This window comes from Suricata suricatta, chromosome 2 (genome assembly GCF_006229205.1).
Source record: "Suricata suricatta isolate VVHF042 chromosome 2, meerkat_22Aug2017_6uvM2_HiC, whole genome shotgun sequence".
NCBI lineage: Eukaryota > Metazoa > Chordata > Mammalia > Carnivora > Herpestidae > Suricata > Suricata suricatta.
In genome coordinates, this window is record NC_043701.1 from 27,839,592 (window position 1) to 27,862,226 (window position 22,635).

At 38.7% G+C, this 22,635-nt stretch overlaps 1 protein-coding gene across 16 annotated transcripts in view; it reads left to right on the forward strand.

The window, feature by feature from the left end:
- CADPS2 (calcium dependent secretion activator 2) overlaps positions 1-22,635 on the forward strand; it is a 522,703-nt gene that overhangs the window by 285,001 nt on the left and 215,067 nt on the right. For all 16 annotated transcript variants that reach the window (XM_029924158.1, XM_029924180.1, XM_029924174.1 and 13 more), the window contains exon 8: positions 1,514-1,653. In XM_029924158.1, coding sequence (XP_029780018.1) covers positions 1,514-1,653 — 140 coding nt within the window. The remainder of the gene's footprint in view (positions 1-1,513; positions 1,654-22,635) is intronic.

Below are 22,635 nucleotides of genomic sequence, written 5' to 3' on the forward strand. Positions count from 1 at the left end.
GTCATGATCTCATGGCTTTTGAGGTCGGGCCCCACATTGGGCTCTGTGCTATCAGTGCAGATTAGGATTTCTCTGTCCCCCTTTCTCTTTGCCCCCTGCCACTTTCACAGGCATGCGTGCTCGCTCTCTGTCTCTCACTTTCAAAATAAAGAAAAATTTAAAAAGGTAGATAGTTGTGTGACTCCCTCTTTCACATTTAGAAACTACTGTAGGGTTATTATCTTAATTTCAGTATTATGTCTCAGGGCACAGGAAGGGCCAAGGGGAGGGAGAGATACAGCAGAATAACCAATTGGTAGAGCATTCAGAAAACACACATTTATCAGTTAAGTTCACTGTCTTATGTGGCAGTGGTTTGTGATGCCCCAAAACAATTATGTTAGTAACATCACAGTTCCTCACTGATCATGGATCACTATAACAAATATAATGTAAAAGTTGAAAATGTTATGAGAATTGCCCAAATCTGACAGAGACACGAAGTGAGCCAATTCTTTTGGAAAAAGGGCACCAACAGGCATACTTGGCACAGGATTGCCATAGACCTTCAATTTGTATAACATAGTCTCTATGAAGCACAATAACGTGAAATGCAATAAAATGAAGTATGGCTGTACAGGACATGTAAGATATGAAGAGCAAGCTTGTCTTTCCTGGGTTGGCTTTGCAAAGCTGTAGTGTCATAAAATAATCACTTGGAAATTTGGAAATTTTATTAAAAATAATTATTTTGTGGCAGTGCCTAGGTGGTTCAGTCAGATAAGCATGTGACTCTTAATTTTAGCTCTTGTCATGATCTCCTGGGTCGTGGCATCAAGCCTCACGTCAGGCTCTGCAATGACAGCACAGACCCTGCTTAGGATTCTCTCTCTTCCCCCTTCCCTGCTGATACATGCCAGAGTCTCCCCCAGCCTCAAAATAAATAATTTAAAAAATAATTATTTTGTGTCAATCATTATAATATTTGTAGCTTTGAAACATCAGGAAAAAATCCTTTGGTGTTTATCAAGGACAGAAAATATGCTATGATATCAATCGTTCCCTCTCTAATTATGTTGATTTCCTTCAATGCTGCTTTACAATGCAAATATTAAAATATTAGGTATATTTTCATTGCCTAGAATAATTGGTTTTGCTTTTTAGACCTGCTATCTGTAATTTCAAAAAACTATTTCTTTCTGAACTCCCTCATCCTGGGGAGTTTAGAATGGTCTTGAAATTACAGGTGTCTAACAAGTATTTCTCAGCTGTCAGTTCAGCTGCAGACTTTGTGCTCTTACCTCATTAGGAAGTGACACAGGAAGAAAACTCATTATGTGATAATATGAAAACACATATTTGTCAAAAAGATAAATGAGGCTTTTTGAAAACCCATCTGTTGTGGTGGGAGTCAAGTGGTGGAGACACATTTGGGCATGACACCTTCTTTTTGAACAGGAAAACAGAAGACTTCTGTTTCAATCCTTAGACGTTGTATTGTGCACTTAAATGTGTTCTGTTTTGTCTTTTCTAGGTGGTGTTATACCCGACTTCTAATAGCTCCAAGTCAGCTGAGTTGCACCGAATGATAGTTCCCAAAAATAGCCAGGACTCTGACTTAAAGATCAAGTTAGCGGTGCGAATGGATAAACCACCACACATGAAACATAGCGGGTGAGTGTGCACTTGACGATGTTTTTCTCCTGAATTACTGGATTTGATTGCAGTGTATCACTTTTGTCAGTTTACCGACAGAGCAGATATAGCGTGAAATTTTCCCCCCAAATGACATTTATGGGTTAACTTAATTTTTAAACTCCTAGATGCTTTTAGGGGCGTCAGTTGGTTAAGCGTCTGACTTCAGCTCAGGTCATGATCTTGCAGTTTGGGGGTTCGAACCCCGCATCAGGCTCTGTGCTGACAGCTAGCTCAGAGCCTGGAGCCTGTCTTCAGATTCTGTATCTCCCTCCCTCTCTGACCCTCCCTGCTCCCACTGTCTCTCTCTGACTCTCAAAAATAAACAAAAAGCATTAAGAAAATGTTAAATTCCTACATGCTTCTATAGCTAAATACATGTGTATTCAGTTATTTTTAACTGTGTGCATGCTAACAAAATATTGGTAATTGACTGCATTGGTATTCTGTATCACTCGTGTCAATGAAGAGCAGTGACAGATGAAAATAATTGGTAAGAAATACTCTTTAGAATGTAATAATAGTGGAAACAAGCATAGCATTCAGCTCTCCAACTTATGTAAAATATATTACAGCTAAAATGTCATTCACATATAACCCAGGAGACTGTGAAAGGTGTGTCAGGGAGGGATGTGAGTGTTATCCAATGTGTGAGTGGAAAATCAGTGCTGCAGGGTAAGCCAGAGTGCAGGACTGATCTCCTGCGGACCACCGTGGGTCAGAGTCAGCCTTCATCTCTGCCATCTCCTTTTCCCCTGCAGTTGGTGAGGTAATATATCTGGACTCTTGAATATAATAAAACGAGGTGTTTTTTTTTTTTTTTAACCTAAGTCTTGCTCAGATTAACACTGTAGGACTCACTGCAGTCCTATCCCAGCACAGAGTTGTTAGCTATTCAGAAAGTGTGTGATCTTTTTTCACAAGGGAGAGAAGCAGTCGCTAACGTGGCTCTGTCTGAGATAAGTGACCAACGTGAGTCTAAGAAAGTACATTCCTCTACAGAGAGGTGTCATCTACTGGCTCTGGAGCCAGGCCACCAGCACTGTAGCAGAAGTCACTGAGGAGTTAACAAGATAAGGATTCTTTGGATGACCAACCCGGGACTAAGGACTACATTGCTTCCCTGGTTTGGACGGGCTTTGTATGCAGTGTCGGAACGAGTCTCACAGACAGGAAAGACAGCTCGAGGGTGGGCTCTTTGAAAGAAAACCATAATTTGGGTAGGTCCTGTGATGGCATCTTCAGTGTTGCAAACTAGAGTCTGACTATGACTCAGCACATGGTGCATATGGAATTCGTGGATTTAATAGAGTTCTTCTCATTTGTCCATCTCCCTGCTCACCACTGATTGGTTTCCCAGGCATGTATTGAGCACTTACTCTGTTCCACCCAGAGCAAACCTCAGTGAGACACCATCTCAGGCTTAAGGGAAGTGGCTAGTGTTATGCCCACCCAGATTTTAATATCACCCCCAAAAACCAGAGACTACCAGGGAGACCAAGTCACGCATGCAAAAGCAAAGGGCGGTTTTATTACGGGCTTAGGCTGGCCAAGCCTGAGCTCAGGCTCACAGACTTTACCAACGCAGTGGATCCATGCTTAGAGCCCCGAACATGGCGGGGCAGGGCCTTTTATGAGTTTGGGAAGGGGGAGTTACAGGAAATTGTGACATAGGTACAGTGATCCAATTATTATTATACAATATTATTGACAGCAGGTCTAACCATTCACATTTCCTAGAGTGTTTGTTACTTTTGGCGGGACCCAATCACAACATTTAGAGTATTGACCAATCACAGCGTGGGCCCAGGACCCTCACGTAGGGCATGACCAGTCTTAGCCTCCATCTTTAGGCCTGCCCTTAGAAATGTTAAAGATGTTAGCTGGCCTTTCCTTATTGGGTGTTACAAGGGTGGTCCCTCCTGCCTTGGGCAATGTGTGCCCTTCTTTTGTCTCATGGAGTCAGTTTCAGACCTGCATCCTTACACTAGTCAGGGATTCGGGCTTGTGTACAAGTAGCTGTAATAGTGATGTCACTTGTGAAAATTCCACAAGACACCTGACTTTCAAGATACAACTCGAAGAATGAATTCAGGTGGGCGATGAGGAGGAAGTGCATCCCAGTCACATGGCCTAGCATATCCATGACCAAGAGTTCTGGAAGGGCTGTTGGTCAATGAAGACAAGTTGGGTGGAGTTAGCATAAGTGCTTTGGGACAAGAGAGTTAGAATACTACTGCCCTAAAGTGCTTAAAGGTTAGTAGAGCCGAGATTTAGACACCGAGGAACATAATATATTCCAGGCACTGCAGTTCTCTATTATTTTTGCATCAGTCTCCTTTGATCAATAGCACCATAAGAAATGGAACCTACATATTATAATTCCAACAGAGTCCTTAATTTGCAAAAGTCCAGCACCATGGTGAATACTGCTGGAGCCTTCCAGTTGTGCCAAGAACCAAGTTTAAACATGAGGTTGGGCACATGGCAAATTCTGCAGCCTTTTACTTCTGTGGAAAGAAAGCCCTGCTCTCATCTTTGGCAAACTCTTCCTTTAGAATGCTCCAGGACAGATGGGACAGTGCAGCCCCTTTTCAAGACTTGATTTGTTGTTGTTTGTTTTCCCTTTTTTCTTTTTAATCACTCTTTTGCACTTCAGAATAACTGGTTTACATCCTGTCTCTGAGCCCCTAAATCAGGACGTCCCCAGGATGTGTCTGGAGTTGACATTTGTCCAAGACTGCTGGTGAAGGGGTCACTAAAGATATATATCTTAGTCTCTCAACTTAACATATAAAGCTCAAGAACTCACCCTGGATCCAAATGAGGAATGCTTCAGATCCATCCATATCAATTACAATCTACCAATCTTAAATGATAACAGATGTTACTAGATATTCAGGTGTCTCTGTCCTTGGTAGTATGTAAAAGAAAGGAATTCTAGAACTAAAGATATCTGTGATGCTATTCTCCTAGTTGGTATGTTATGCAGCATCATTAAAAATATCCTATTTCATAATAATGATTCCCTAAAAACTAATTTAATACCAGTATTGGACGTAAACATAATGATGATCAATTAGAATTCAAAGTTTTCAACATTGCTATAGTAGTTTATCCCCCTGGGTAGACATGGGTAATGACTGCAAGTACCTGTTGGGTTCCTCAGTGCTTATGGAAACACCCAAATATTTTTAATATCACCCCTGTGTATGTGGGCAAACATGATTTGACCTATATTATAACTGTATTCATCTTTTTCTGCCGCATTTCATAAATGGATTTTACCGAACTTAATTACATTTAAGAAGAGAAAGTCCAGTAACCTTCTTCTTCCAAGTACTCTATCATATGCCAAAGCGATAATATAATAGGATATGAGTAGTAGATTAATAGCATTTTGCTTTGGGGCTGGATTGTGTTCTGTCAATAATTCATCCTACAATGAATAATTAACACATGAATGATGAATAATTGAAAAAGAGACAAATCAAGTTAAAAAAGATTAATTTATCTTTAAAATATGGCAACCCCCTCTTAGAGAGTTGTCAAGTGGATTGAACAATAAATTGGGAGGGTTATGGGTTTTTATCTTCAGAGCACTTTTGAGAACTAGACTTTGAAATCCTCTGGGTCTTTTTTTTTTATTTTTTTTAATGTTTTATTTATTTTTGATACAGAGACAGAGCATGAGAGAGGGAGGGGCAGAGAGAGGAGGAGACACAGAACCAGAAGCAGGCTCCAGGCTCTGAGCTAGCTGTCAGCACAGAGCCTGACACGGGGCTCGAACCCACAAATGTGAGATCTGACCTGAGCCGAAGTCGGAGGCTTAACCACTGAACCACCCAGGCGCCCTAATATCCTCTGGGTCTTTAGTTATAAAAACAATTTTCGCTTTTTAAAATAATATGGGTATCTCTTATGTGAACTATTGGAACATATAAATAGGTGAATATTTATCATGTGTGTATAGCACCTGTGTGGTTCCTAAATGTTTTAATAATGGTTTTTTTACATTTTTTGTATTCCTAACTACAACTGTGTAAGAGGCTCCTACCTATTCGAATCCAGTGCCTCCCACGGTGTGAAGTCAGGGATAGATATTAATATGATGATGATGATGAAAATAATAGTGTGCTCCTTAGAGTTTTAAGGAAAAATATTACAGTACGTTGCCTTCCTAAGTTGAAAAATAAAGAGTTCTAAACACAAGTTACATAGAATAGAGTATGATTTTCATATGAAAATACCTAACGTGGGCCTGAGTGGCTCAGTTGGTTAAGCATCCAACTTCAGCTCAGGTCATGATCTCCCCATTAGTGAATTCCAGCCCCACGTCGGGCTCTCTGCTCTCAGCACGGAGCCTTTTACAGATCCTCCGTCTCTGTCTCTTCCAGCCCCTCCTCAGCTCAAACTCTGTCTCTGTCTCAAAAATAAACAAACATTAAAAAAAGAAAAATACCTAAAATAAATGTGTTTGGTTCTCAACTGTTGCACTTTTAAATAACCTTTTTTTAAGCAGAAAAATATATCTGATCTAAAGCTTATGTTTCTGACTGAGTCCCTGACTATACATTATAGTTGTTTTTTAAGTAGGATTGATGACATGCAGATGAAAATACATCTAACTTGGATAAAATAAAGATGATTTCATTCTTTTAAAACCAACCTGGGCATTACCACATGACATATATTTGATTGCTTAAAAAGGACTCATTTATTCATTTGGAATATATCCTATTAGCTAACTATTTAAACTCATATAAAGCTGTTAAGTGAATTACCAGCTAGGTTTTGAATGGTTAAATAATTCATATCCATTTTTTGCGTTTATTTTGCCTGCTTTCTTGGGTAGCTGGAAGACAGAAGTGTTCTGGAACAAATGGACTGTCCTTTAGCATAGCCTAGTGGCTAAGTAACAGTATTAACTTAAATCTCAGAAAATGCTATTTTATTTATTTTTTTTACTAAATAACATTTTCCTAATTCAAAGTATATTTTTCAGTCAAAAGACAATAAAATGAAACTAAATAAAACAAATGATTTATTATGACAATTAAGTCTGCAATGAAAAAAGAAAAATTAAACTGCCACAAGTATGCAGATGCCTAAGACCAGGGTCTATCTATCCGAGGTATGCATGCACCTGTTTGTTTGTTTTTCATGGTGAAAATGAATGAAAACTTCTTGAGTGTGTAACCATATGAGAGTTTTGTCACAGTTAAGAGCTGGTAAGACTAGTAAGATAAAATATTAGCCAAATCACTGCCCTGTAAATCTCCTGTTTCTCTTTGTGCAGAGTCATGCTTGACTCTTTAAACATCTGTCGATCAAGTAGATGTATTGAAACATTTTGTGATTGCCATTCATAAGTCGCCGGTTAATTTCTACCCAAAAGGCTTGAAAGGCCCAGGGCCTGCTGCTCGCTGCCGGGGCGAGCCCGGAGCCCCGCGTTGGGCTTGCAGGAGGAAGAGCGGCGGGAGCGCCGGGCTGGCCGCAGGGCCCCGCCCCGTGCTTTCCCGTAGAGCGAGGCTGCGCTGTTGGGCTGTCAGCCATGACATTTGTTCTAAACGTGAATGGACTGCACCGTAATAAAATTGGATTCTTTATGATTTTAAGGTTTATGATCTTCAATTACTTTGGGAGATACTCTGATGATCACAGGAGGAAAAAATCGTACTTTTGTCAAGATGGCATTTGCTTTCAGGGTCCAGGCCTTACAGAAAGGACACGTCTGTTTTTTCCTGGAAAAAGAAAATTGATTCTCATTTTAAGCTGACCTTTTGGAATGATTTTCCTACATGTCCTTGTCTAACAGAGCCGTGTTTTGACATTTGAGCCTATATATAGGTCTATTTGCCTTTCCAATTTGAATTTATCTCATTCTGACTTATTTCGAAGAAATCCCACTTCTTGGTGCCTCGCCAAAACTCTGACCAAGTATTTGCCAGGTACTTAATAAATGATTGATTCCTTTTCCAAACACAGCTCTCAGAAGTCAAGTCTGTCTATGGTACTTTATAAACATTAATGGAACTGTTGTAGAATGATGAATAAGCCCTAAATTTAGGCAGCTTTGTTTTTCCAGATACCTTGTATTCTTGTCCCTCTCCGTGTGCTAATTTAAATCATTAAGCACTGTATTTTTATGTTAATTCACTGATGACTAGTTATGTAATCATAGAAACATTTTCAGGGATGGCTTTAATGATCCTTAAACTACATGTTTTAACTTCTATTCCTTTGCAAAAACTCTGATTTCTCCTGTAATAAATTAGTTTTCCTTTAAGCTTAAATGTGGCTTTCTCTCTCAAGATTTTTCTCCAAGGAGTGACATCTTACTTTCTTTTTCATGTATCAAATACCTATGGTTTTTGTTTCTTGGGTTTGTTTTTTGGGTTTTTTGGGGTTTTTTTTTGTTTTTGTTTTTCTTTTAGGCATCCTTCAGTATCCTATCTGAGCATCTTAAGAGCGTGTCAGGCCAAATAATTAAAAGTAGAATTGAGGTCTTTTAAAGGTTTCTTTCAGGAACCACAGACCATATTCATAGGTTATCCTAATGAATTTGGGGCACTTGTAAAAATAATTACAGTGCCAACTCTTTAGCAATACTTTAAAATATTTTATAAACCGTTAACATGCAGAATTCTAAGAGAACAGTTCCATCTCCTCCATTGATGCTTTTTATCATACAGTGTTTTTATTTCTTTGCACACATCCCCAAATTTTAAAATATCATCACTGAGTTTATAAATCAAAGCTCTTGGGCTTGTTAAATGAGCATTGTGGGAGGTCAGGAAAACTTTGGGTTACTTTGAGGTGCTTCCTCGGGTACGTGACTGAGGGTAGTGTAGGTGGAGGACAATGCAGTCATAGTTGTGAACAGCAAGTACTAGTGGAAGAGCGAGGACACTGCGTTTGGGTCTCGGTTCTGTCGCTCGCCTGGATACGTCACTGCACCTGTCCTGGCCTGGATTCATCCACGGCTAAAGAGAGCATCAGATAGAAAACTTGAATGGTCCCTTTAGCCCCCCAGAAATGTATGACTTAGCCGACCATCCCCCCCCTCACCTCTCTGGGGGCGTATTCCTCTCATTGCATGTATGGCATCCATTGACAAGATGTGCAGAATTGGGGGAGGACAGAGGACAGCCTGTGAAGGTAAGAGATTTGGGGATTCATGTGAATCTTCTCAAGGTAAGAACAGTATGAAGACTGAAACATCAGGCTGCTTTTACATGAAAGTAGTTTGAAAAATACACTTCATAGAATTGTTTATACTCTGATAGTATTAAAAAACAGATGCATGTAAAAATTTAGAAGTGAAATGCACTAAATATACTAAATAGGATAATACAACTAGGGGTGAAATTTTCTTGATTTTATGAATTTTTTTGTGATACAGTTCTATCAGGATGAAAGAATGCAATAATCACACTAAAGATCAAATAGGTTTTCTTTTAATTAAAAGTAGATAATCCCTGGGGCTAGGTGGCTCAGTCAGTTAAGTGTCCAACTTCAACTCAGGTCGTGATCTCGTGGTTTGTGAGTTCGAGCCCCACATCTGACTCTGTGCTGACAGCCCGGAGCCTGGAGCCTGCTTTGGATTCTGTTTCCCTCTCTCTCTCCCCTCCCCACATGTGCTCTCTCTCACTCTCTCTCAAAAATAAACACTTAAAAAAGATAATCAGATATTTGGTAAAGCTAATTTATTAGGGAAATTCATTTGAGGGGATTCCTTAAGGTGAGCCTTGAAAGACTTCTGTCCATCCAATGTTTGTTGTATTAAGTTTATTTTGAGAGGGCATGCACAAATGGGGGAGGGGCAGAGAGAGAGCAAGAATCCAAGCAGGCTCCATGCTGTCAACTCAGAGCCCAGTGGAGGACTCGTTCTTATGAATCATGAGATCTTGACCTAAGCCAAAATAGGAGTTGGATACCAACCATCCAATATTTAAAGAGTCAGCATGGCTTAGGAACATGAGCTTGGGAGCCAGACTGACTCTCTTCATAGCCCGGCTCCACCAATGGCTCTGGGATCTTGGGAAAATTATGAAACCCCTCTGTGCCTCAGTTTCTTCATCTGCAAAATGAAAATGTTAGTAGAACCTACCTCACAGAGTTGTTTAGAGAAGAAGTAGTTTATTTTTATATTTCAATGTAATTGGCATACAGTGTTATATTGGTTTCAGGTGTACACCCTAGCTTTAACAATTCTGTGCATTACTCAGTGCTCATCATGGTAACTGTATTCATCACCTGTCCCCGTACAACATTGTTACAATATAGTGCGAGGCTGTACTTTTAATCTCCTTGAGTTAGTTTATTTTATAACCAGAAGTTTCTATCTCTTAATCCTGTTTATTTCACTCATCCTCTCACCTGCTTCCCCTCTGGGAACCACCAGTTCTGTGTTTTTGGAGTCTGGATTTTTCATTTTTCTTTGTTCATTTATTTTTTTAGATTTGACATATAAGTGACATGATATGGTGTTTGACTTCTTATGACTTTGTTCGGTTAGCTTAATACTCTAGGTTCATCTTTGTTGTTGCAAATGGCAAGATCTCATTCTTTATGGCTAAATAATATTCCATTGTATAAAGATACGCCATCTTCTTTATTTAACACTTGAGTTGCTTTCATATCTTGGCTATTATAAAACTGTAGTAAGGAAAGAATGCATGTGTCTTTTTTTGATGAAAAATGATAATCTTTTTTATTGCAACAGACTGGCTATTCATATTTCATTAAAGCTGTGTTTTTTCCTTTGTAACATCTCATTTCTTTGGGTTTTTAATTTACATCCAAGTTAGTTAGCATATAGTGCAACAATGATTGCAGGAATAGATTCCTTAATGCCCATACCCATTTAGCCCATCCCCTCTCCCACAACCCCTCCAGCAACCCTCTGTTTGTTCTCTATATTTAAGAGTCTCTGATGTTTTGTCCCCCTCCCTGGTTTTGTTATTTTTGCTTCCCTTCTCTTATGTTCAGCTGTTTTGTATCTTAAAGTCCTCATATGAGTGAAGTCATATGGTACTTGTCTATCTCTCACCAATTTCGCTTAGCATAATACTAATTCCATCCACGTCGTTGCAAATGACAAGCTTTCATTCTTTTTGATTGCTGAGTAATGCCCAATTGTGTGTGTGTGTGTGTGTATGTATATATACTCATCTTTATCCATTCATCCATCGATGGACATTTGGGCTCTTTCCATACTTCGGCTATTGTTGATAGTGCTGTAAACATTGGGGTGCATGTGCCCTTTTGAAACAGCATAACTCTATCACTTGGATAAATACTAGTAGTGCATTTGCTGGGTCATAGGATAGTTGTGTTTTTAATTTTTTGAGGAACCTCCATACTGGTTTCCAGAGTGGCTACACCAGTTTGCATTCCCACCAGCAGTACAAAAGAGATCCTTTTTCTCCGCATCCTCACCAACATCTGTTGTTGCCTGAGTTGTTAATGTTAGCCATTCTGACAGGTGTGAAATGGGCAATGTACATGAATACACGCTTCTCTAAAGAAGACCTCCAGATGGCCAACTGACACATGAAAGGATGCTCAACATCACTCATCATCAGGGAAATACAAATCAATCCCACAATGAGATACTGCATATCTCAAATTAATATTTTTGTTTTCTTTAGGTAAATACCCAGTAGTAGGATTACTGGATTGCATGGAGTTCTTATTTTTAATTTTTTGAGGAATATCCATACATTTATCAACAGTGGCTGCCAACAATTTATATTCCTACCAAGAGATTATGATGGCCCCCTTTTCTCCCCAACCTCACCGATACTTGATATTTCTTTTGGATACTAGCCATTCTGATTGGTGTGAGGGGATACCTTATTGTGGTTTTGATTTGCATTTCATTGATGATTAGTGATCACCAAGACCTTTTCAGGTCTTCTTTAGAAAATGTTCTGTACGTCTTCTTTAGAGAAATATCTATTCAAGTCTATTTTTAAATCAGATTATTGTGGTTTCATACAAATGCCAGTATTCTAGTTCCATGAAAAATACTGTTGGTATTTTGATAGGGATTGCATTGAATCTGTAGATTGGGTAGGATGGATGTCTCAACAGTATTCTAATTCATGAACATGGAATATCTTTCCATTTGTTGGTGTCCTCTTCAATTTCTTTCATCAGTGTTTTATAGTTTTCAGAGTACCAGTGTTTCACTTCCTTGGTTAAGTTTATTTTTAGCTTTTGTTGTTGTTGTTGTTGTTGTTATTGTTGTTATTTTGCAGTTGTAAATGGGATTGTTTTCTTAATTTTTTTCCACTACTTCATTATTAGTATACAGAAACACAACAGATTTCTGTATAATAGTTTTGTATTCTGAAACTTTACTGAATTCATTCATTAGTTCTAGTGGCTTTTTGGTTAAGTCTCTAGAGTTTACTGTATATAGTATCATGTCATCTGCATATAGTGACAGTTTTATTTCTTGCTTGCCAATTTGGATGCCTTTTACTTTTTGTCTGATCAGTGACTAGGACTTCCAGTATTATGTTGAATAAAAGTGGTGAGGGTGGACCTACTTGTCTTGTTCCTGATCTTAGAGGAAAAGCTTTGCTTTTCACCATTGCATATGATATTAGCTGCGACTTTGTCATATATGGAGAAGGAGTATCTTAATGTGTATAATATGCTTTCAAGAGTAGCTGGCTGGGGGCACCTGGGTGGCTTAGTTTGTTAAGTGTCCGACTTCAGCTCAGCTCATGATCTCACGTTTTGTGAGTTCAAGCCCCTCATCAGACACTGCTGTTGGCACAGAGCCCACTTCAGATCTTTCTCTGCACCACCTCCGTGTTCTCTGTCTCTCTAAAACTTAAAAGTAGCTATCTAGTTCACAGTAATACCCAATACATTTTAGCTATTGATAAAACCCTAAAGAAGGTATGTGTTTGAGTTGAGACACTTACTAAAAGAAAGATAAACATTAAATATTTAAAATATGAAAACAAAACAAAAACCAAAAGGCCAGTATGTCAGAGAAGTCCACAGTAGGACTGGGTGGAGTGTTACGCAGGCACTGGAGAACTAGGACATAGACTTGTGAACCATACTAAGGAGTAGAATCTCATCTGGCCCTGCGTCGTGGGGAGGAGCTTTGGTAGTTAGGTGACACATGAAATGTCTACTTCTTTCTGGGCTAAATCTGGTTTAAAGCATGGTCTGTGTCACACGCCCAGTGATCCATCCAAGAACAAGGACCCCAGCCTAAATTCCAAATACCAGAGACTGAAATCTCAGCCCTGCCTAAGGGAACACCTCCGTCTTTGAACCTTTATCATGTTTTGTGCAGGTCATCCTCTGTATTAACTTGTTGTGGTAATAAAACAATAAAACTGCTTACATTTGTATTTTCTGTTTTGTACCTGTCTGCCCCATATTTTTTTCTTAAAACCCTCTCCTTTAAAAAGTCTGTTGGAGAAGTATGTGTTAGCTAGGCCTATCACTTATCTTGACAAGGGTGGTGAGGGTCAATCCTGGAAGTTAGTTTCTGTGGGATATAATATACTACTCACTCAAGTATTTCTCACTAATCCCACAACTGCCATGCATGGAAGAATATTACTGACACTTGCATGTCATGAAACGCATGACAGAGAAACATTTGGATTAAATCTTATTATCAGATAAATAATATCTTTAAGACTCATTTTGTTAGAATGTTGCTATAGAATGATCTGGGCCTTGGGTCTCAGGTACTGTTGATGAATGTGTAAAACTTTTTTTTTTTTTCAGTTAGTATGCTTTATTCCCTAATTCTGAGTCGTTCACTTTTTATTTTCCATTTTTTAAAAATTTAAATCCAAGTTAACATATAGTTTAATTATTTCAGGAGTAGAATTTAGTGATTCATCACTTATATATAACACCCAGTGGTGATCCCAACAAGTGCCTTCCTTAATGCCCATCACCCGTTCAGCCCATCCCCTCACCCAACACCCCGCCAGCAAACCTCAGATTGTTCTCTGTATTTATGAGTTTCTTATGGTTTGTCTCCATCTGTTGTTTTTTTTTTCTTTCCTTCCCCTGTTCATCTTTTTGTTTCTTAAATTCCACAGGGGAGCAAAAAATATTTGTCTCTGACTTATTTTGCTTAACATAATAGACTCTGGTTCCATCCATGTTGTTGCAAATGGCAAGAGTTCATTTTCTGATCACCAAGTAACATTCCATGTGTGTATGTGTGTGTGTGTATATATGTCTACATATATACACACACACACACCACATCTTTATTGGCTCTAGGTTCTCCTTCTCCCTTTTTTCCTGCCTTGTCCCAAAAGATGCTCTAAACATGAAAGCTAGTCTTAAAAAGTGAAACTTTTGAGAACCAGTCCTTTCTCTGTATGATTCTAATAAAGTCTTCGCAGGAATTTAATTTAGAAACCTCATTAACAACTAAGGAAGGAAGAAAGGCACCATTTCCATCTCACCTGTGCCTCTGACAACATTCTCTTGCTCCTTCTCAAGCACCCGTAAAGGCTGCTAACTGAGTAGTAGAGGGGACTGGCCTGCGGCGGCCTCGGTTCTCGCCAGCTCTGCCTACAGGCTGCTCTGGGTCTGTAGTCATGTGCTTCTTTTGTTTCATCTTTAAAGCAGCATATTGAGCTCTTTCCAAAAAACAAAAACAAAGAAAAAAAAAACTTTTAGTTTTCTTCTATCTCTGAGATTTCTTTCAAATTTTTATTTTAGACCTAAAAGTAGAGGTCTTAAGGAAAGTAAAATAGAATTTTTTTTCTTTTGGACGTAGGTGGTAGTGGCCGTTTGTATGTGTATATTTCCCTGCTAACTTTGTTTTCTGTCCAAAGGGAGAAAAATGGAAAATACTATATAAGAGCACTCAGATAAGCGGAAGGTCTCAAAAAACATCTGGAGATTATTTCATAGCAAGTGAGGAGAAGAAGATAGAACTGTTCTCTTTATGTTTGCCCAGTACAGTCTAACTTATTTTTGAAATGGCAAATGCTTTTCATTTGCAACTACATGGATGAAACGAGAGGGTATTATGCTAAGTGAAATTAATCAGAGAAAGACAAACATCACATGACTTCACTCAGATGAGGACTTTAAGATACAAAACAGATGAACAAAAGGGAAAGGAAGCAAAAATAATATAAAAACAGGGAGGGGGACAAAAACCTAAGAGACTCTTAACTATGAAGAAGAAACAGAGGGTTACTGGAGGGGTGGGGTTGGGCTAAAAGGGTAGGGGCATCAAGGAATCTACTCTTGAAGTTGTGTTGCACTATATGCTCAATAACTTGAATGTGTGCCAGAGTCCAGCTCAAGCAGATCCCGGGTCCCCTGAAGGGGTAACGACGTCATCGGAAAATGGAGATGAGAGAGCCCTGTGTTTCTTTCTTTCTTGGTCACCAGGCTGGCATCTCTCTCTTGCCAGGTTTTGTGCCTTTATTTATAGATTTAAGTGTTAACATCAAAAAGTGGAATTTTTACAAATAATTCTCAGTGATAAGATCCCTTGAAAAGGGTGCAGAAACCGGTTTTACAGAGGCATTTTTGCAGAACTTCTCTAATTACAATGAGGTAACTTACATATAATAGGATAACTGGATCTTCTCAGTGAAAAGCAGATAACATACACATTTGTTTGAACTGGTAGGACATCTTACAACTAAGACTATAGCAGGATGTTTTCAGTGAGAAGCAGATAGCAAACACATTTGTTTATAACCATAACACTAAGCTTCAGGCATAAACAAGGCTAGGAGGCAATCTGTTTGGCTCACAAGAGGAAGAATGTATTCATGATGGTTAGTAAATAAACCTTTTGTCAACCTTGTTCTTTGATGTTGAAGGTGTAAGCACCATAGGTGCCCTAGATGTGCTGGCCTTTGCATATGAGTTTAAATTGTAACTACTCTTACCTATCCTCACAATGGGCACCAAGCTAGCATATGTAAGTTATGCCTGGCTCTTGTTTGTTTCTTATTCCTAAATTAGGCTCTCTTTCTCCGGGCCAGAGTTAATAGTAAATCTTGTGTTCTTTAACCTCCTTCATTTTCTATGCCTTAAATTTGTGAGGCTCATTAGAAGAGCCTTTCGGCAAAACATCTGCAGTGCTTTGTTTAAATTCCTCTTTATAGAGGTGGGAATATGCTTCTTCCCATGAGGTATCTGTGTGGGGAATATTGGTCTGACCTGGAACATTGTGAGGCCTAATCAATAGCAACAGGCTTAATTTCACATGAGCAGTAGTAGCAGGAGATGCCAGTTTCCGCCTCTCATGGCAGGAGCCCTGCACGTCCGCCATTTCCTTGCTGTGACCGCGTCATCCCGCAAGGCCGGTGCGGCTCCCAGCAGATACGAATTTAAAAAAATAAATAAAATGGCAAGTGCTTTCAAAGCATGATATTTTAAACAACTAGTCATGTCTTTTGTAAGTTTAGGGCCATTACTGTTTTTAATTTTCTTAAGTCATTAGGAGAGTATTCGTCCTCTATAGCTCTAAGCAGCCTGTGAGGTTTTTCAGTATTAAAATTTGTCCACTTTTTAGTAAGTTGTTCTCAGTAATTTTTACATACTATGTAAGTTTTAATTTTGTGTGTTTTAAGTTAGTTTTATACATGATTTATATAAGGAGGGATAGAAAAAGGCTTACTAAATACTTACTGATTCAAAGACTTGTATTTTGTAGTTATAACATCCAAGACTTTCATACAGTTAAGTAATTACTCTAATTAAATATGCTAGTATTTTATGAAAACAACCGAGGGGGGAGAGTGGCATCATTGAGATTGAGGTTCTGAAGATTCTCCATGAATCTTCTCTAGTGGTTCCTGGTACAGGCCCTTGGCAGTGTGGTAGACACTTAGAGAACACTCTAACCCCAACCTCTGCCCCTGCACCTGTCAGTCTTCTGGTCAGATGTGATCTGCACAGGGGCCCATCCTCCCTGCCCCACACAGGATAGTGCCTTTTTCTCCTCACTGCCAACTTTCTCTCCTAACTAACTTCATTCTTTTTCTTTTTCTTTTTTTAAGTTTGTTTATTTTGAGATCTCATGTGAGCAGGGGAGGGGCAGAGAGAGGGAGAGACTCCTAAGCAGGTTCCTGGCTGTCAGCACAGGGCCCTATACAGGACTCAAGCTCACCAAACATGAGGTGAGATCATGATCTGAACCAAAATCAAGAGTGGGTCACTCAACCGACTGAGTCAGCCAGGCACTCTGCTTCATTCTTTCTTAAGCTGTTATTATTACCTGATGTTATTTACTGGCTATTGTCTGACTGTCTCACTACTAGAATGCTATCTCCATGTGGGTGATTTGCATAGACATAGCCGTTCCAACTAAATCTAATCTCAGTAGGGAAATTTCCATGGCCTAACTGCTTTTTTCAAGCCTAGTTTTTTAAGAAAACTGTCTCTTGCTTAGCAGAAGCTACATATACTTGTTGAGTTTTATTTTCCAAAGAGAGAGTAAAATGCAGAACTTGTGTTCACAGTTCTGTTCACAGTGTTGGATTGATTGGATATAAACTATAAATTATGGCATTATCTAATTGATACCACTGTTAAGTTTGTTGGAATCTGCTTCAAAATATTTTCTTAGAGGATTTACAATAGATTTCTGTAGGACTACTAGAAATCTAAAGACTACTGTGAAAAGTGAATGTATTATTGTTCAAAACACTTCATGGGATCCCTGGATGGCTCAGTTGGTTAAGCTTCTGACTTGATTTTGGTTCAGGTCAGGAGCTTACTGTTCATGAGTTTGAGCTCCATGTAGGACTTGGTGCTGACAGCGCAGAGTCTGCTTGGGATTCTCTCTACCTCTCTCTCCCACTTCCTCCCCCCCCCACAATTAAGTAAATAAACATTTTTTTTTAAAGTCAAAGGCATTATTCTCTAGAATGAGAGTTCCTTTTTTAATCATTTTTTGCCTAACTATGATGGAGGAAATAGATTTGTAACATTATATGTCAACATTTTCTGTTTAGGCCATTTCTTTGATATGGGGTGGGACTGTAGGAGGAGTTTCAGCAACATTTCCTGTGGGTAGGAGTAAACCCCAGTGTTCATATACAAGAATGTTATGTAACCAATACTTACTAAACACGAAAAAGAAAACTAGATTTGAGCATTGTTTATACTGTCTTTATGGAATCAATAAAACTTTTGCTTTCTTTCTCCTATGGGAATTCCAGATTGAAGTCCTATTTATTTCAGGGTTTATTCTTTCAATTCTATTTCATGAACACTTGTACTCCATTTACATTGGCTCAAAAAAGAAAAAAGCACTTCATGCAAATATTCTCCCCAACAACAGATAAAGAAGAACAAAGAGAAACTAAAAAGAAACCAGTGCCTTGATCATCAGAGACCAGAAGAGTCATGGGTATATCCAGGGAGGGAAGCAGAAGAGAGGAGGGAGAGCAAAAGAACTTTGCTGTCAACCTGAGTAATGATTGCACAGGGGCCAAAACAGGAAGAAACGTAGGAGCCTGAAGACTACGTGAATTAGAAAACAGGATGAAGCCTGGCAGTAGTGAAGGATCATAGCTGCAAAGAACTTGGTTAACATTTGCTGTTGTAAAGCTGGCCCCGTGACAAAAAGAGCAAAATAGATTGGGGGCTGGGGGTAATGACAGGGGTCCAAAGGGAAGAAAATGGGTGTTAATGGAATGTAGGGATGGATAGAACAGCACCTGAAAATGCAGAAACAAATCTCTTCAAAAGTCATCCGCCACTGTATTTTAATCCTGGCATTCTCTTCACAAATCCCATCCGGTCATAAGGAATACTTCCTAATCCTCTCTTTATGATCACAGAGTTTAGCAAAATGGGGGTTGGTGACAGGATGTAACTTCACAGCCACAGTTCTATGTCAACACTATTTGAGATGCCTGAAAATCATTAAGTTGATAATCGGGAAGATAGCAATTGAATCTTCCAGCTGCATGGTTGAATGGTTCTGATTATAAAAAGAACCATCACAAGGTGCCAAGGTGGCTCAGTTGGTTAAGCATCCAGTTCTTGATCTCAGCTCAGGTCTTGATCTCAGAGTCATGAGTTCAAGCCCCACATTGGGTTCCATGCTGGCTGTGAAGCCTACTTTAAAAAAAAAATCATCACAACATTAACATTCATTGATACCGGTGTTAATTACATGAGGAGAATATAGGGTTCATGAGTATTAAATGTCTAATCACTCTTCCTGGAATCTTGTATATCCTTAAGAGTACATTAATATTCAAATTAAAAAATAACTTATTTTCATGTTTAAAAAATCTGTGTTGTCTTTATAAAGATGAATATATCTTTTTGTGTCTTTGTTTATTTCATATATTAGTACTTATGAAAATTTTTAAAAATTTGACAGTGGGGTAGAGTATACACCAGTAGACCAGTCAGTCAGAAAAATAACAGAAAATTTAAATATCAGCTGTTTGTAAAACTGTCAACCTTCTTTTTGCCAATTGGATTTTTGAGTTCATCTTTACTTTCTGTTCACTGATCCTCCATAAACCCTAGCTCTCTTTAGTATTTCCCACAGACCAACCCCTTTTCTTTCCTTCTCTTAATTCAGTCTCTACCCTGACAAAACAAAAACTCCTGTTTCAGTAATTTTTGTAGTGATCTTCCTGTATTCACCTGTTTTCCAAACTGTTCAGGAATTTAGAAGTACTATTTATAGTTCTACTCAAAAGTCTCTGGTCCTTTCCATTGCTGGTGGGATTAGATTCACATTCTATATCCTTGTCTTCAAATTCTTCAAAAATCTGGCCCCATCTAATGTTTGTTTCCCCTTTCAGTGCTCCATGCAAACTCCCAAATTCAGCCAAATCGATCAGTTCATATATACAGAATGCTTTTACTAACGCAATTCTATTTCTTCCACTTTCACTTAACCTGGTATTGGCCCAGTACTAGGCTACCTGTTTTCTCACACTAGTTCAGATGTGCCAAGAAAATTTGTTTTCTCTGTAGTCTTCCTCGTGAGCAGATTGTCCGCTGACTGCCGAGTAACTTTGTCCTCCCCCTCCCCGATTTTGAGGGAACTGTTCCTCTTTTCTTTGGTCTGTTTGCATCGGAAGAGTGGGCTTTCCTCCTTTCTGTCTGCCCAGGACATTCCTTACATAAATCTATTTAGTCAGCCAGATCTGCCCTTTGCTACATTGGAAGGGATATGCTTATTGAGAAAATTCATTCTTTGTACATATGGTAGGTTGATTGTGAAAGTGGACCCCAAAAATGGACTTTCTAAACTACATCTTTTTTAAAGTTTATTTAGTTATTTTGAGAGAGAATATCCCAAACAGGCTTAGAGCTGTCAGTGCAGAGCCTGATATGGGTCTCTGTCTCCTGAACTATGAGATCATAACCTGTGCTGTAATCAAGAGTCTAACACTTAAATGAGCCATCCAGGTACCCCGGAAACTACTAAAATCTTTTGTCCTACATCTGTGTTGTTCCTTCCAACATTGGGCTCAGCCATCTGACTTGCTTTGGCCCCTAGAACTGTGGAAACTGGGGCATAAGCAGAGGGTTGATAAAGCACCTGTGCATTTTCACTTTTTCTCATGCTTTCTGCCTTCATCACAAGATCACCTATGGGTTTGACTGCTAGAGGAACAAAAGTCAATAAGCCCAGGTGTTCTGGCCAAGGTCTCAGGCATGAGTGAGCCCAGACAGAGTAAACAAAGCCAGCTAGCCAATTTGTACCTGACCAGAGGTCAAGGAGTGGGTCATATAGAGCCCTGATCAGATCAGCAGTAATGCTCAGTGAATGATAGGTTTATGAGAAATAATAATGCTTGATGTTTTAAGGTACTAAGTTTAGGATGATATGTATTTTTCCTGTACATCAGATGTACAGAATTGGATTAGTCATAATCCTCAGCCCATGCAATATACCATATTGATCTATATGTGTAATTATGTAATCTTTTCTATATAATGTGATTTTCTATAAATATACTATAATTTCTCCATTTTTATCATAGTGGGCATTTAAGTAGTTTCCAGATTTTGGCTACTTTCAGAGAGTGCTACTATAAACATCTTATGTATATCTTTTGGCACATGTATGCTCTTTCTCTTGAGTGTGTACCTAAGAGTGAACTGTGATGAGAATGTAAATAGTCTCTTTACAAGATGATGCTAAACTTTCTCAACTTTACCAACAGTTGTCGCAGTTCCCTCCAGTTGTATGTGAGGTTCTTCTGTCATCCTGGCTTTTACCACATACTACCTTCTTCTGATAGTTACATTTTCATATACTTTATACATATAGCTATATTGTCTCCTGAAGGCAGGGAAGGTATACTGACTTTTATTTTGTTACTTCGCCCACACACTTCAGAACATAGTGGTTACAAGTTAAATATTGACAATTGGTTGATTTTTATGTACTTACAAATTAAGAGGCAATATAAAATTTCCTTGACTTCACGTTTCCACTTGAGACTGATATAGGCATCCCAAATCTGTGCTTATTATTAGTTATAGAATTATAACCATCCACATTCTGTTCAGTTAGGATTAATGCCTTGTAGACTGTAACTTATTAGACACCATTGTTTGACCAGATGCTTCATACAGGCATTGTTTTATCAAGTGATTTATTGATAATCATGTGCCAGATTCTGAGCCAAAGAATGGATGGGAGAAATTTGTTATAAGAATAGTAATTCTTTGCGTGCTTGACTGGCTCAGTCAGTAGAGCATTCATCTCTTGTTTTAAGGGTCATGAGTTCAAGCTCCGTGTTGGAAGTAGAGTTTAAGAAAAATAGTGCTACTTTAAAAACACTATTTAGCAGAAGAAATAAAGTAGAGCTAATAACTTCTCCCACTGAATTAGAACCACTGGCAACCTAATAGTATAGACTTAGAAGATGAAGAGACCTGTAAAATGGAAAACAAGCTGGAAAAATATAGAGAGAATGTAATGGTCTTACAGATGATTGCTTCTACTATGACTTTGGCATCCCAGTTGAAAAGATATAAGTGACTCACAGAATCTATTTTAATTGGTGGTTTGAAGCTGTTTCCAAAAGCCCTTATACCAGAATTCAAAACCACTTCTTAAAAAATAGGCAATTTGGCGGGGGGGGGGGCAGGCCTGGGTAGCTTAGTTGATTGAGCTTCAAACTCTTGATTTTGGTTCAGGTTATGATCCTGGCGTCATGGATGGAGCCCCAAGTTGGGCTCCATGCTAAATATAGAGCCTGTTTAAAATTTTGTCTCTCTCTTCAAAAAAAAAATATATATACTTTTTTTTTTGCTTTTTTATTCTCTGTGGGTATTAATATGTGCACACAAGTGTTGCTTGGGTTGGTTGAGTATAATTTTTCATTGGTCTCTCTGGTCAGCAAAAGCACAAGAGTATGAGTACTTGAGAATAATATCTGTTTACTGAAAAATATTGTCCAAGTAGGTAATGGTACTGAGAATTGTGCTTATGAATATTTATTAAATGAAACAAGTATGGCACAAATTTAAGAAGGATGAAAGGGCTCAACTCCTTGCATGAAATGTGAAAAGTGATAGAGGAGGAAAGCTGATGAAACCTGAGTCGTCGAGATTTCTAGGCTGTGGAGACTATGATAACCAAGGCAGGAAAAATGACCGGGTGAAGGGAGTCCAAAGGTGCAAGTTTCCTCTTATAAAGTAAGTCATGGGAATATTAGTGTACAGTGTGGGTGACTACAGTTAATCATACTGTGTTGCAAATTTGAACGTTAGCTAAGGGAGTGGGTCTTAAAAGTTCTCATCACAAGAAAATAATTTCTAGCTGTGTAGTGATGGATGTTAACCAGACTTCCTATGATCATTTCATAATATGCACAAGTATTGAATCCTTATGTTGTACACCTAAAACTAATGTTTTACATCATTTATGCCTCAAGTTAAAAAGTAAGGATTGGACCTGAAATGAGTAAAGTAGTGTAAAATGAATCAGAT